At 37.2% G+C, this 15,179-nt stretch overlaps 1 protein-coding gene across 5 annotated transcripts in view; it reads left to right on the top strand.

Moving 5' to 3' along the window:
- The window catches only part of HACL1 (2-hydroxyacyl-CoA lyase 1), a 57,120-nt gene that overhangs the window by 1,785 nt on the left and 40,156 nt on the right, over positions 1 to 15,179 (top strand). For all 5 annotated transcript variants that reach the window (XR_006656227.3, XR_006656229.3, XR_006656228.3 and 2 more), the window contains exons 3-9: positions 3,201 to 3,241; positions 3,836 to 3,916; positions 5,125 to 5,197; positions 7,204 to 7,281; positions 8,591 to 8,685; positions 10,290 to 10,402; positions 13,161 to 13,296. Coding sequence is in view for 1 of the 5 variants with exons in the window: in XM_024565910.4 (XP_024421678.3) it covers positions 3,201 to 3,241; positions 3,836 to 3,916; positions 5,125 to 5,197; positions 7,204 to 7,281; positions 8,591 to 8,685; positions 10,290 to 10,402; positions 13,161 to 13,296 (617 nt within the window). In the remaining 4 variants the exon portion in view is untranslated. The remainder of the gene's footprint in view (positions 1 to 3,200; positions 3,242 to 3,835; positions 3,917 to 5,124; positions 5,198 to 7,203; positions 7,282 to 8,590; positions 8,686 to 10,289; positions 10,403 to 13,160; positions 13,297 to 15,179) is intronic.

Genomic DNA, 15,179 nt, shown 5'->3' with positions numbered 1-15,179 from the left:
ACACAACCTGTGGGAGATATAATGACGCAATGAGGTCTTCATCTTCACGTTGATCACAGTCTGGGAAGGTGAGGGCAAGACACACAGAAAAAATGCATCTAGTATAGTAACGCCGAATAGGTATATGTATAATGGGCAAAACATTTAAAGGGTGACCAGTTCTCTGCGAGTAAGACAAAGAAGATTACCTGTTAAGGCCATGTGTTTTCATACTGCTCCATCAAGATGGCCTGAGGACACGGTGGCCTGCCAGACTGCATATGTAGGCTGAGGCAAGGGTGTAGAGAGTCAATGGCTGGGAAAGGAGTGTGGCATTTTTCAGTAGGCACTGGATGAGACTATAAAGATTTCTACAAATAGGTGGACAACATGGTAATTCGGTTTTACATTAGAAAGATGAGTTTGGTGGGAGTATAGAGTATGGATCCAAAGGCAGCTTGAAGTTTTATTTCAGCCCCCTGGAAGCTTAGCTGTGGGCCTCCTTAGGTCCCAGGTGCTTTGTTAGATGCTGGGTATGGAGATGAAGGGCACTCCTGTCCTTGAGGGGCATATAACCCAGCTGCGGAGACAGACACAAACAAACAGTTTTATCATAAGGTGGTAAATGCTGTGATTGAGATAGAGCCAAGGGGCTGTGGAAGTCCAGAAAAAGGTACCCTGCTCAGCCTAAGACTTCAGAGGTTTCTCGGAGGAGGTGATGCCCAAGCTATTTTGAAGGATGAGTAGATATTAACCAGCTGGGAAGGAGAGGACAAGCTCTTGTGGAGATGACTTATAGGTCTGGGCTTGCTTAACCGAGTAGGTGGATCATAGTGCCGCTGACTCAGGTAGGAATACAGAGAGGAGCTGGTGTGGTGGGAGAAGGTGATGAGTTCAGGTTTGGACATAATTAGTTTGAGGCACCTGTAGGCCATTCCCAGTGCACATGCCCCGCAGTCAGTCTGACCCTTTCCGTCTGTCAAAGGAAGGCTTAACCAGAGAAGTGAAACGTTCAGAAGGCATTCGAGAGGCAGAAAAGGACTTGGCGTCCAATTGCATAATTGTGCTCGAGAGAAAAGTGTGGTGGGTTGTAGCTTGTCTTTCATTAGATCCTTAGAGAAATCAAGACATATATTGACCAGTTTTCCAGGGAGTAGTCAGACTGTTAGGAATTTCCATGTTATTGAGAGCTTACTGTTTGCAGCCACTATTCTGACTATCTTCCTGTATTAGCTGATTTCATTCACAGTAATGCTATGAATTATGTTCGTTTTATAGACGAGGAAGCCAAGGAACAGAGTAGCTTGCTAGAACTCCACAGGAGAAATCAGGGGAGCTGGCCTCTGAATCAAACAGTTTGGTTCCAGAGTCTGCTCTCTTACGCACTACAAACATTATTCCACCTGCGAACAAGGGTAATTTGTTACAGAAATAGATATTTTATGATCCTAAAACCAGTTCCTTTTCAACTTTAACACCTCTTACCAGAAGAATACAATTTTTGTTACATGTTGTTTTGTCTTTTGCATTCTGCCGCAAGATTTCTTACCCTGCTTTGATAAGTGGGCAGTGCTCCTCAGTGTCCAAATAAGTGTTCTTGTTGCAGCAGATGCTTTATTTTATGTGTTGCATTTCATAGCAGCTGCGTTATTACTGTCCTGTGTGAATTTGGCCGGATGTGCAGAAGGGAGAGGTGATAAGGGCCAAAAGAGAAGAGCGACACAGAAAAAGGACGGAGCCTGTGTGCAATTTCAGCTTCTTAGTTGGACATGTGGTAGTGGTACCAGTTAGATTATGATTCATTATAATTTACTTTTGAATTTTTATGCCTATGTCCTTAATGTGGATTTATTTAAGTTCAGTATATCATGTATAATGTTGAATGGAGGTTAGAAAATACCCAATTTGATGTTATTTCAAAAAAGAGAGAGGAGATGATAATTGGAAAAAAATTATGTCCCAGACTAAGAAGAAGGATTTTCCCAGGTTATCTTGTATTTAATTAAGCATCTCCCCTTTCTTCCTATTATGAGCTGCAGTGCAGTTTAACAGGAGCCCTGGCTGGTGTGGCTCAGTGGATTGAGTGCCAGCCTGCGAACTGAAGGGTCACCAGTTCAGTTCCCAGTTGGGGCACATGCCTGGGTTGTGGGCCAGGGAAGGGGGTGCGAGAGGCAACGGATTGATGTGTCTCTCACACATGATGTTTCTCTCCCTCTCTTTCTCCCTCCCTTCCCCTCTCTCTAAAAATAAATTAAAAAAATATTTTTTAAAACAATTTTTAAGTAAAAACTAACCATGAAGGAAATCTCAACAAATCTCCAAGGACTGAAAATATACTGTATATGTAACTTGAGCATTTAGAAATTAGCTAGAATTCAATAACAGGAAGATAACTAGAATATCCCCAAACCTTCGAAAATTAAATCACACATTTGGTACTTTGTAAAGATTTCAAAAGTTTAATAGAATCAATAAACTTCAGGGTAGACTGATCAAGAATAAAAGAGAAATGATACAAATTACAAATATCAGGAGTTAAAAACGAGACTATGGACCAATATTTTGAAGAAGATACCACAATGAAAATAGAAAATACTTTGAATTGAATGATAATGACAAATGAGACACCAAACTCTTGATAGCTAACGCGGTTCTTAGAGGAAATAGTTTCAAATGAATCTGTTAGTGAAGAAGTTCAAAAACCAATGCTCTAAGTGTACGTTTTTAAGAAGCTAGAAAAAGAAAACCAAATTAACCCCCAAATTAAAGGAATAAAATAATAAATATAACCGCAGAAATAAATGAACTAGAACACAAATGAACAATAGAGCAAAATCAATGACACCAAAAATTGGTTCTTTGAAAAGATTGATAAATTTGATAAATCCCTAGCAAGACTGATGAAGAATAAAAAAGACACAAATTACCAATATTAGGAATAAAAAAGATCACATTCCTCTTGATCCTGAAGATATTCAAGCAATTGTAGGAGGATATGATGAATAAACTTGATCATATGAACAAATTTCTTAAAAAACTAAAAATGAGACTTAATATCTAAATTATTATTTGAAATTAACAAGTAGAATATTACTTGATAAAATGGAAGGTGTTCCAATTCCGCCTTTACAGTTAATTTCTAATCTCTTTACAGTCAATTGTTATATATGTACTTACTGTAAGGATCTCACATGCTTAAGTCTCAGTGTTTTTCTTTGCAGGCTTGTTACGCTGCCTCTGCGGTTGGATATCTGACAGGCAGGTAAACTAGAGTCTGTGTTTTGCTTCAACTTCTCTTAAAGGCTATCCTAAATGGAGATGTCTAAGAAAATACTTTATAAATGTAAAATGACAAACTGAATTATAGGAGGATCCCTTTCCTTGGTGTTTTAAGCTTAGAAAGTCATCGAGGGTAAAACATTCAGGTTCAATTTAAAAATTGAGCAGAACACTACATTTCAGAATTACTTTCTGTCAAAGATGAATTGATATTACATTTACTTGTTTAAAAAAGTTTCAAACACTTCTCTTTTTCATACAAAAATGTACTCAGCAATCAAAGCTTTGCTTCTGTATGCAGTCAACTTGGTTTAGCCAAATAGGAGCAAAATATGAAGAGGTTAATGAAATACAATGTGAAAATGATAGGTACCTTACTTCTTGCAGAAAGACTGATACCTTTCTTTTCTTTTCTTGTAATGCAAAAATGTTTTAATAATTGTTTTAACCATTGTAGAAAAGATCTATCTGTCCTTCCTTTGAAGTCCAAGAAAATTACCATGTTTCACTCTAAGTGTTATGACCCAAGTATTGCATTCGACCTACTTTTGATAAAATAAATTGTTTTTGCTTTCAGGCCAGGAGTATGCCTTGTTGTTTCTGGCCCAGGTCTCGTGCATGCCTTGGGTGGTATGGCAAATGCAAACATGAACTGCTGGTAAGTAGTTTGTTATTACTGGAAACATTTTCTTAAAAATGTTAGTGCATGATTTTACCTAGTGGAGTAATTGCTGATCAAGGGTGGGAAGACTTGGAATCAAGTATTTAAAAGAATAGCGTAGTAAAAAATTAAATTAAGAAGAGTATCAGGAAGAAAAATTAAAATCGATCAGTAAATCCTTTACCTAGAGGTAAACGCTTAACATTTTGGAATACACTCACGTGTATAGGGGTGGACCAAAGTAGACTTACAGTTGTTCGTATGGAAGAAGGCTTGCGGGTTATGATTATTACAATAGCTTTATTAACTCAAAAGAATGTCACAGTGGCAAAAAAAACCCCAAAACCTACTTTTGCCCACCCCCATATATCTGTATCTATGTATGTATCTGAATAGTTCTCTTTAAGTGAAGAATTATTTTTTAAAGATCTCAGATCAGTATGCAAGGATGTATTCAGTTCATCATCTTTTCTTGCATAATTAGCAAGACAATTGAAATGTTTATATTTATTGAATTTGTTTTATAAGTTGCTTAGCACTTACTTTTTGACCTTGTCCTTAGCCCCGTCTGTGGTATTTTGCCAATAAGATCATGTTAAAGGGGATTATCTTACCATCAATTCACAAAGTGTTTAAATTGTTCAGTGGGAAGGACATTCTTTTCTTTCTTGCCCTGTGTTTCCTATAGTTCTTTTTACCCTTCCTTCCTAGTTTTTCTCTTTCCTATTTACTTATGGGTCTGATGTTTTTTGAATAAACTTAGCTTTGCTATATTTTTTTTCCTTGAAGGATAAGAATTTTTTTTTGAGGAATTTCTCTCATTCTGTCATTTTCAAAGACTTACTTAAGAAAGTGTGGAAAAAATTTTTTTCCTCTTAATCCCCAGAATAGTAGGAAGGGTGTAAAAATTCATTTTACATCACCGCAACTAGAGGTTTAGCATCAGCACCTAAAAGGGGTGGAAGAGAGAGAGGCACGGAGGGAAAACATTTTTATAAGTTTCAGATTTTTCTGAAATCGAGGAAGGGTTTTCTCACATTAGGTTATTCCCAAAGTTTTAAATCTACAGTTTTTAAGAGAAAATGTAATTATCGTTCTATCTATCTTTTAACATTTATCATGTATTTATTATTTATCGGCCACTCTGCTGAGTGTTTTACAAGTTAATCTCATTGGTAATTCTCTAAAAAAAATGAATATTTCAGGCCCTTGGTTGTGATTGGCGGGTCCTCGGAAAGAAGCCAGGAGACAATGGGAGCCTTCCAGGAGTTCCCTCAGGTACCGCCTTTAAGGTTCTCCTCTAGAGATTAAGATTTATGGACAAGAACAATGTATGTCAGCTATAATTTTTCAATACATTATAACAGGATTTAATTTAATTATGAAAAGATGTAAATGCAACAAGATTTGTGGAGAAGAAATAAAATTTCCCGTCTGCAAAATAAATAATTAGAATGAAAGAAAATTACCTGAGGTCGTTTAAAGGTATGTCCCTGAACTACGAGGCCGTTTCTGCATGGGTGTTAAGAAAGCTTAGACTCTGCTTCGGAGCTGTCTTCCAAGAAATACACCTTTTTGTCAGGCTTTTAAACTCCAAAAATAGGTTCTTCAAAGAGTCAAGAGAATACAGGAATAAAAGTGGTTTTGGACTGTGCCTCTCAGACTTTGGTAAAGGAAAAGTTGAGAGGAAAAATCCTATTCAAAATGGCTATTAGTGGACTGTGGACAAGTTCATTTTTATTTCGGAAGGCTAAAGAAAAGAATTTGAAAATTTTTAAAAACTTGAAAGAATTTATCAATGAATGCTGCAGTTTTAAGAATAGTTTTAGAGAGCAAATACGTGAGAGTGAATGATTAACACTTAAGACATGAATAAATTTGAGCATTTATAGCACAAAGTTAAAACCGTGAGGCAAAGTATATTGGTATATCAGAACTTCAAAATGTAAACATAATTTTGTATATGATTTAAACTAGGTCTTGATATAGGCTACTGAAAATGTTATATTTTTATATTCTTGAAAGGGTATTGACGTTTTACCTAGTTAACAGTAGAGAATAACAACAGTTATTTAAAAGATGCTGATACACATATTTGAAAAATAAGTAGAGCAGATAAGTTATTTAAAAGGAAATTTAAAGTTACTACAAAAACTTTATAAATGAAGAAAAGCAGCCCTGGCTGGTGTGGCTCAGGGGATTGAGTGCCAGCCTGCAAACCAAAGGGTTGCTGGTTTGATTCCCAGTCAGGGCACACGCCTGGGTTGCGGGCCAGGTTCCCAGTGGGGGGCGCATTAGAGGCAACCACACACTGATGTTTCTCTCCCTCTCTCCCCCTCTCTCTAAAAATAAATAAATACAATCTTTTAAAAAAAATGAAGAAAAGCAGAGGATAATGTCTACTGCAAATATTTTTCCCCAAAAGGAAAATAATAGAAGTTTATTAGATGAAATTAAAAGTTTGAAGAGAAAGATCCAAACCTATGTTTCTTGTAGAAATACGTAAAACTGAATGACGTGACTATGAACAGACTGAAAGTTAGGGAGTCAGCTTAATTCTCTCATGTTTGTGGGGCTAAGATCGCCCATTGTTCCAAAGATTGCGTGCCAAAAAGTATCGAGAGAACACTTGTTATATCATCTTTCGAAGTACATTAAACGGTGAAAAATTAACACGGCTGAATTTACATGACCCCAACAGCATACCAGCAAAGTATATAACAGGAAAACCAGCAGCAATGTTAGAATAGATTATTATTGTAACAAGATATAACATGAAGTTGTGTATTCCTGGCTGTGGAATTTCTGGGTCCAAGGATATACTTATTTTAATTGTTATAAGACATTGTCAACTTCCCCTCCCATTTCTACTCGTACCAGCAGTTGAAGAGAGTGCCTGCTTTCCTGTGTTGTGATAGATGGCTGTGTATTACCTAAGTTGTTCATTTTTGCCAGTCTGAGAAATGAAAATGGTATCTTGTTTGGATTTGCTTTCTGAATCATACTGAGGCAGAAATTTGATTGTGCTTTGCATAGGCTTTTAAGAAACAGTCCATTGTGGAGGAGGTGGGGAGGTGAAGGTGGAAGAGGGTATAGAGGGATAAATGGCAATGGAAAAAAATACAACAAAATAAAAATAAATTTTAAAAAACAGTCCAGGTGATCCATTATTTCCAATTTGCCTCTGAACATCATAGAAAGTAATGACTTACCATTTTGTCCTCCTTTTGAAGAGTAATAGGATCTATGAACTGAATTTTAAGTGATTTTCTTTTTGTATATAGGTTGAAGCTTGTAGATTATATAGCAAGTTTTCTGTTCGGCCAAGCAGCATAGAAGCTATTCCATCTATCATTGAAAAGGTGCAGTATTTACAAATCCTCCAGATCAACTGGTTTTTCTCAGTTGCTTATGTCGGTGTCATTTTTACTCTCAATTGAGTGAGTAACAATTTAGAACATACTCAGATAATTAAAAAGGACATTGTTAAAGAGCTACATACATTTTAATGTCCACTGCTGTTATATTTAATTATAGAAACAGATAAAATAAGTCATTTTTGAAAAAGAAGTTTCTCCTGTACTTTAATAACTATGGAAAAAATAAAAAGAAAGATAGGATGGAACTCTGGGTGTCCTTTCTCTTATGCATTTGCAAAAGATTATTTTTGAAAATTAGTACTAATGCATATAAGACCGTCTCTTAGTGGATTAAGTTACATTTGAGTTTTGTCAAAACCATGTATAGAAATCATTTGACACATGTTACGACATCACAGTTTCTGAAAACTGCCAGGTCATGAGGATTAGGAAGCAGGTTATGCGTGTTATGAAGACTTGGCAAGCAGAGCCTAGTGGAGAATTTCTAAGACTAAAGTGTAATAGGATGTGAATTTTAAAGCTCTGAGTATTTACTTTCTTATCTATCTCCTTTTAAACAAAAATCCCTTTTAAAATACAGTTGACCCTTGAACAAAAAGTATTTGAACGGCTCAGGTCCACTTGTATGCCGTTTTTGTTTTTTTTTTTTCAATAAATACGTACAGCCCTGGTTGGTGTGGCTCAGTGGACTGAGCGCCGGCCTGCAAACCGAAGGGCTGCTGATTCCTGGTCAGGGCACATGCCTGGGTTGCGGGCCAGGTCCCCAGTAGAGGGAGCGTGAGAGGCAACCACACACTGATGTTTCTCTCCCTCTCTTTCTCCCTCCCTTCCCCTCTGTCTAAAATAAATAAACATTTAAAAAAACCCATATGTACAGTACTGTAAATGTATTTTCTCTTATGATTTTTCTAGTAACATTTTCTTGCTTACTTTATTAAAGACTACAATACATACTACATATACCATACAAAATATTGCCAGTTTGACTGTTTCTGTTACTGATAAGGTTCACAGTAGGCTATTAGTAGTGAGGTTTTGGGAGAGTCAAAAGTTACACTTTTTGACTGCATGGGGGATCAGTGCCCCAACCGTAATATTGTTTTAAAGGTCAACTCTATATAGAATTAATACAATGTACTTAAAATTTAATCAAAATTGTTTACTTCTCCAACTAATGATGTTCAGAAAAATTAGAACTATCCATTTAACAATTTTAAGTTATTTTTGAGTGGAATATGATAGTAAGGATTGAGATTTTTACAACATGTTCTTCTCTTTGTAATAAATTTAGGCAGTAAGAAGCAGTATTTATGGCCGTCCAGGTGCTTGCTATGTTGATATCCCTGCAGACTTTGTGAACCTCGAGGCAAACGTGAATTCTATAAAGTGAGTAATAGTTATGCTAGATTTTTTCTTAATTGTGTTATTATAATGCTTTAAAATCTGTTTAGCAGCTTAGAAGTTAATCTTCATTTGTCTTAACTTCTGATGATTTAGTAAGTTAACCTAATCCTAGCCAAAGGGTTTCTCTTAACTCAAATGGTATTATTTAGTAATTATTTTGGGATTTGATTACTAAATCGAACACTTGGAGCTTCCTGAACTCCTCATTGGATATTACTCTTTCGGTACCCACAGATAATACATCCTCATCAATGCAGTGTGGTTAGTTAGAGTCTTTATAGTATAAACCAAAACACGAGGAGACTGTTGAAAACTATTAGAACACAATATAAACAATTTTAGTCTGTCTCAGTAATTTAAAAATGTTCCAATACAAGATGTCTATTCCTTAAATGAACACTACGTGACCAGTAAGTGTAAGAAACATTAAAAACAAACAAACAAACAAAAAAACGTTTTCCACTGGCATCTAAGTCACCCCTGGTAAGGATGTGTCCTTGGGTTATTGCATCTCTCCGGGTACCACTTAGTACATTCCTGCTCTCGTGAGCCAAGTATCCTTCTATTAACTACAGAGAGAAAGTGGGTATTTTGGTACATTCAGTATACCAAGGAGCGGTTTCCTTTGGGAGAGTCAGACCAAAAGGACGACTGTTCTACATAACACCTGAACGTGACACTCAATAGATTATTAGGCAGGGGAGAGAGAGGTGAGCCTCAGGTAAGTTAACTCTGCAAGTCTTCTTTAAAAACTCTGTGGACATTCGAATGTCCTTTTTTGGGTATTATACTGCCCAAGTTTTGAACAGTATGGTGTTTATTAATTAGAGTAAACAAAATAAAACATTGAGGACTTGATGTCCAGAAATGTTTAACTATACAGTTTTAATATTTCCTTTACGAATGCGTATTGTGTTACTAAAATATTGACTTACCCAGTAAGTGGAACCACAGTGAGGTGGTTAAAAGCATGGACTTTGGAGACAGAATGAACTAGTTCAGTCCAGTCACTGCCCCATGCCCTGGTCCCGGGGCAAGTGACTTACTTTGGTTTTTTTTTCCCCCAACGGTAAAATGGAGATAATGGTAATACCTTACCTCATTGTTCTGAAATTTAAATGAGAATAAGTGGCATATAGTAAGTATTAAATATTAGCTCTTAGTATGTTCTTACTATTACTACAACTACTACTACAATGTTAAGCCATTAACTCAAATTTCCTATCAGTGAATTACTCATTTGATTGACTATTAGTTGATACTAGTGAATAACTTCATTTACTAGATGTGATAGAGATATGGTTATATAGGTGAAAGTCTGATCTTTTTGAGCTGCATAGGGAAGTTTTTAAGTCTTGATGCCTATAATTTACTTTAAAATGATTCAGGAAAAAAATACTTACATGTATGTTTGTGTGTGTATGTGTGAAGCAAATGTGGTAAAATGATATTAGTTGTTGAGTCTACATGGTGAGTATATGGAGTTTATTGTACTGTTTTTTTCCCTACCTTTTTATATATTTGATATCTTCACAATAAAAACCGTGAAAGTTGCTCTCTTTTAATCGGCAGAACTTTATTTCCAGGTACACGGAGTGCTGCATGCCCCCTCCTGTTAGCATGGCAGAGACGTCCGCCGTGCGCAGGGCGGCGGCGGTTATCAGGGATGCCAAACAGCCCCTTCTCATCATCGGGAAAGGTAGCCCTGAGTGGGACTGCGACTCTCGCTGGGCTTTTGAAAGAATGCTGATTCCGTTTAGAAGTTGTCTCTATTATTATCATCTCTTCTAATGTTTGAAAGTGGAATAAGAATTCTCCTCATCCAAATAGCATTATTTATTTGTTTTGAAATCCTAGAATTGTTCTAGAATGCTCATATTGCCTATTGCATTTCTTTGGTCTTATGAGTAAAATTCTTTTTTTTCTATTATAAAAAATGTTTATAAAAGTTTTGGGAAATCCAGAAGATTAGAAAGAAATCCCTTCATCCAAAAACAACTATTTTTAACACATAGTACTTTTCTATTGCCTTTTGCGTGTGTATTTTACATACTGTGGTCATACTACATAAACAGTTTCATGTTCTACTTAATTCATTTAACATGATAACATTTTTTCATGGTCTTAATTTTTTCCCTAAATTTAATTTTTAATGTCTACTCATGTATATACTAAAACTTTACTGGCAAATATTTAAATTTGCCAAACTGTGACAAACATGTTTGTGCTTATAGCTTTTTCCATATTTAGTATATAAAGCAGATTCCCAGAAAGAAAATTAACTAAGTTAAAAGGTATTCATATTTTAAGGCTTTTGGTGAATATTATCAAATGGCTTTCTCCCAAGGTATTGTGTCAGTTTATACTGCTCTCAGCAACTTACTATAGTATCCATTCTTTGTTCTAGAACTGAGGAAGCTATGTATCCCTTATGACCGTGTTAGTCAGTTGTAAACTTCTAAGAAACCATAAGGTTGGCCAAAAAGCTCGTTTAGTTTTTTCCATATGATGGTTCTAGTAGTGATTAGTTGTCTTTAACTTTATTTGAAACAGTTTTGTTAGATTATGACAGCTGTGATATCAGTATGCATTTAAACAAAACTTATCAAATATGGTAAATATTTGTGTAGCTATTTTAATATTGAAGGTGAAAGAAAATACACATTTTCAGTGTATTATGCTTCATTATTTCAAGGAAGGTAAAAACACAACTGAAATGCAAAAAAGAAAAGATTTGTGCCGTGTATAGAGAAGGTGCTGTGACTGACCTCATGGGTCAGAAGTGGTTTGTGAAGTTCCTTGGTACTATGGACGTTGTGGACAAATAATTCTTTGCTGCGGGGCTGTCTTATACACTGGAAGATGTTTAGCAGCTCCCCTGGCCTCTACCCACTAGAAATCAATAGTGGGAAATAGCTGACATACTCAAAATATCCACATCAATCAAGTTATTGGTGAAAATGAAAAATACGTCTTTTATTTTATGGAAGAAAACCTAAATGGACTTTTTGGCCAACCCATTATATAGAAGCTAAAGATTGTTTTGATGGCAATGGTGGACAACAGAACAAAATTGAAGTCAGAACTAATTTGAATGCAGCTATATGATGTCCTCGCTCTCGGATCTTGGCAAACAGCTGCTTTGAGTCTCAAATACCTGACTTGCATAAAAGAATGCAAGTCAGAATATTAACTCCCTCAAGTTATCGTCATAATTAAATAGGGCAGTAAGTAGAAACAGTTTAGTGGATGCAAGTTTTCATTCTTTCTCTAACCAGTGTTTAAGGAGCAGTTACAAGGCAGGGAGCATAGAAAACGTTTTTGAGGTACACAGAGAAATCATTGTCCCCCCACCTAGAGGAAGACAGACCTGGTGACAGATGGGCGCAGCACAGCGCTGGTGAGCAGCGTGTGCAGAGAGGCGAGGCGGGTTCTCGGGGGCAGCAGCAGTTTACGCGTGTAGTTGTCGGTGTGGGCAGACTCCTCCGAAGAGATGGACCCTGAGGCTATTCCTTGAAAAGTGTCTCATCACTGGGTGGACCAAGAGAACAAAGGCAGTCAGGGAAGAGGGAACTGGGTGGGCAAAGATACTGAGGGAAGAAGGAGAACACAAGGAAGCGGTCTAGATGAGAAAAAGGGACCATTTACTGTGTACCTTACATGTATGAGAAAAGAGTTTTCTAAGGTAGTTTTATGAGCGGGAGCATTATTTTAAATTTGCACATACACTGTGCTATTTACTGGGATTTAGCAGAGGATTATACATTCTGAATATGGAGTAATATTCTACTAGCCCTGAAGAAGAATATAAAACTAAATAGCTAAAAAGAAACATAGTGGCCTTGATGACATTAGAAATGAAATCATCCCTCAAACAAGTGAGTTGTTTAGTGTCATTGAAATGGGCATATGGTGGTTCTGCAGACACACGTGGTAAAAACAAGCGTGTGACCCACGTGGGTGAGCCCCAGGGCAGTCACAAAATTGTAGAGCCTATAAAGAGATCTACGGAGCGTTAGAAACATATGCCCTTATTAGAATTTCCACGACCGGGACAGGAGATTAGAGAGAGCCTTCCCCTGGGAGGGCCAAGTCCTTCCACGCCCACCCGGGCCTACCAGACGGTATGTTCAGGGAACTGTGAGCACTAACTCAGTAGAACTGTAGCAGAGAACGGGCAATTAGAGCAGCAGGCAATGTGGGATGCAACTTTTGTTTTGAGGTAGACATCCTTTAGAATAATTGAGAATCCTATTGGAGGGAAAATTAGAGCTGTTGCTTTCTTAAACATTTTTAGATACCAAAGATAAAAACCACGGTCATTTGTTTTGAGTTTAAGTCCTGTAATAGCAGGAGACTATTTGAGAAGTTTTAAAAGCAATTTCACATGAACTGTTTCAAGAGTCATGGTGTCTGGAGTTTAACTGACTAGTCCAATGTATTTGCATTTCTTGTAGGTGCCGCTTATGCCCAGGCAGAGGAGGGAATCCGGAAATTGGTGGAGCAATGTAAATTGCCATTTTTACCCACCCCCATGGGAAAGGGTGTTATCCCTGACAATCACCCAAATTGTGTAGCTGCTGCCAGGTCCAGGTGCGTAGCATTCAGATTTTTAAATACAAGGACTTGGTGGATTTTAGGCTAATTAATTTTACGTGACTTTAGCGACTCAAGGAGACGTTCTGAAAGAATCATGTAATTTTAAGCACACCGGTTTCTTTTTAGACTTTTCAGCACTTTAAAGATGTCTACTACCTCCTGACTCTCATTGTTTCAGATGAGAGATTTGCAGTCAGTTGAATCCTTGCCCCCCTATTATATGTATCATCTTGTTTTTCTGTGGCTGCTGTCAAGATTCTTCTTTATCTTTGGTTTTATCTTTATCTTTGGTGCAGTTTGATTATGATGTGTCTGGGCATGGTTTTCTTTTTATCCTTTTGGTGTTTTCTAATTTTCCTGACTTTGTAAATTGGTATCTTTCACTAAATTGGGAAGGATTTTGGTCATTATTTCTTCAAATATTTTTTCTATACCAGTATCTTTTCCTTCTCCTGGGATAACACATATGTTAGACATTTTGATAATGTCCCATAGGTTTCTGGATATCTGTTTAATTCTTTTTACTCCTTTAATCTCTTTTACAGTTTCTATTTCTCTGCTGAAAACTTCCTTCTTCCCTTGTATTTCAAGAGTATTTCTGTTCACCTTATGGAACAGTTACAGTAGTTGCCCGAAAGTCTTTGTTTACTAATTCCAACATCTGGGTCATCAAAGAACTAGCATCTATTCATTATCTTTTCTTTTAAAAATTGGTCACATTTTCCTGGTTGTTTGTGTATTAATTTTGGAGAGAATCCTGGAATTTTGAATATTATGTTGTGAGATGCCAGGTCATATTGAAGGCTTCTGTAGAATGTTGATTTTTGTTTTTGTTTTTGTTTCAGCAAGCAGCTAGCACGGTTATGTCAGACTGTAAGTTCAGTCTTACTATGGGCTGCAGGGTCACTCAGTTACAAGGTCTCTGCTACGCAGATTTGGGTCTGTCTGCACATGCACAGCCCAGGGGTGAGCCCCAGACCTGTGCTGGTTCGTATCCAGAATTAGAGGTCTCTTTTCTCTCTAGCGGGTAGCCCCTCCCCTCCTGATTTCCAGGAGTTCCTTTTCCTGGGGCCAAGTGACAGAAAGAAAGAACAATAAAAAATAAGGGGGATTGCCCCAATACTTGTAAGATAACATGGGATTCTTTTAGTTACTCTTGCCTGAAAAATGTTTCTCTTGGAATTTTAGCTGCCTGGGAGCTACCGCAATGCTGCTGTGCAGCAGGGCTGCCTTCGGAGTACGCTTGGTAGAGAGCAAAATAAGTTCTGAGCCTTCCCCCTGTGTTCTCGGCTTGCAGAGGTCCCTTTTCCGGATCCTCTGGCCAGAGAGACAGATTTTTGCTGCCCTCCGGTTCTGGAGCTGGGGCTGCACTGGGACACATCCAGGAGGTAGACGAGCGGGGGAAACCCTGAAACCCACTCCTTCTGTGCGTTTGACTCCCCCAGTCTGCCTACTGTTGTTTACTTTTCAGGGTCCTCAGGTAGTTGCTTTTCCTGTTTTGTTCAAGAGTTTTTGGTTGTAATCAGTGGGAGGGCAAGGCTGTGGTGGGCCTACCCAACCTTGGCTGGCACTCCACGTCCCCTCTTTTTAGATTTTTAAAACACACTTCTTGTTAAACTATGTATATATGTGTGTGTGTGTATATGTATATGTATATATAGATGTATATATATTTAATTTCTTGAAATTTATTATGAAATATTCTCAACGTACAAAAAAGAAGAGAGGAAAATTTAATGTAACTACCACTCAGTTTTATCAAATACAACATAATATGAAGTAATATGTCATTGCTTTAGGATTTTATTTTTAAGAAGCAAAAAAATCACAGGTTTACCTGGTCCCCCCTGCCTGTTTTTCCCGAGCCCACGCCTTCC

Source organism: Desmodus rotundus, chromosome 8 (assembly GCF_022682495.2).
Source record: "Desmodus rotundus isolate HL8 chromosome 8, HLdesRot8A.1, whole genome shotgun sequence".
Classification (NCBI taxonomy): domain Eukaryota; kingdom Metazoa; phylum Chordata; class Mammalia; order Chiroptera; family Phyllostomidae; genus Desmodus; species Desmodus rotundus.
Note: the sequence above shows the minus strand (reverse complement) of the source record. Positions and strands in the feature narration are given on the sequence as shown.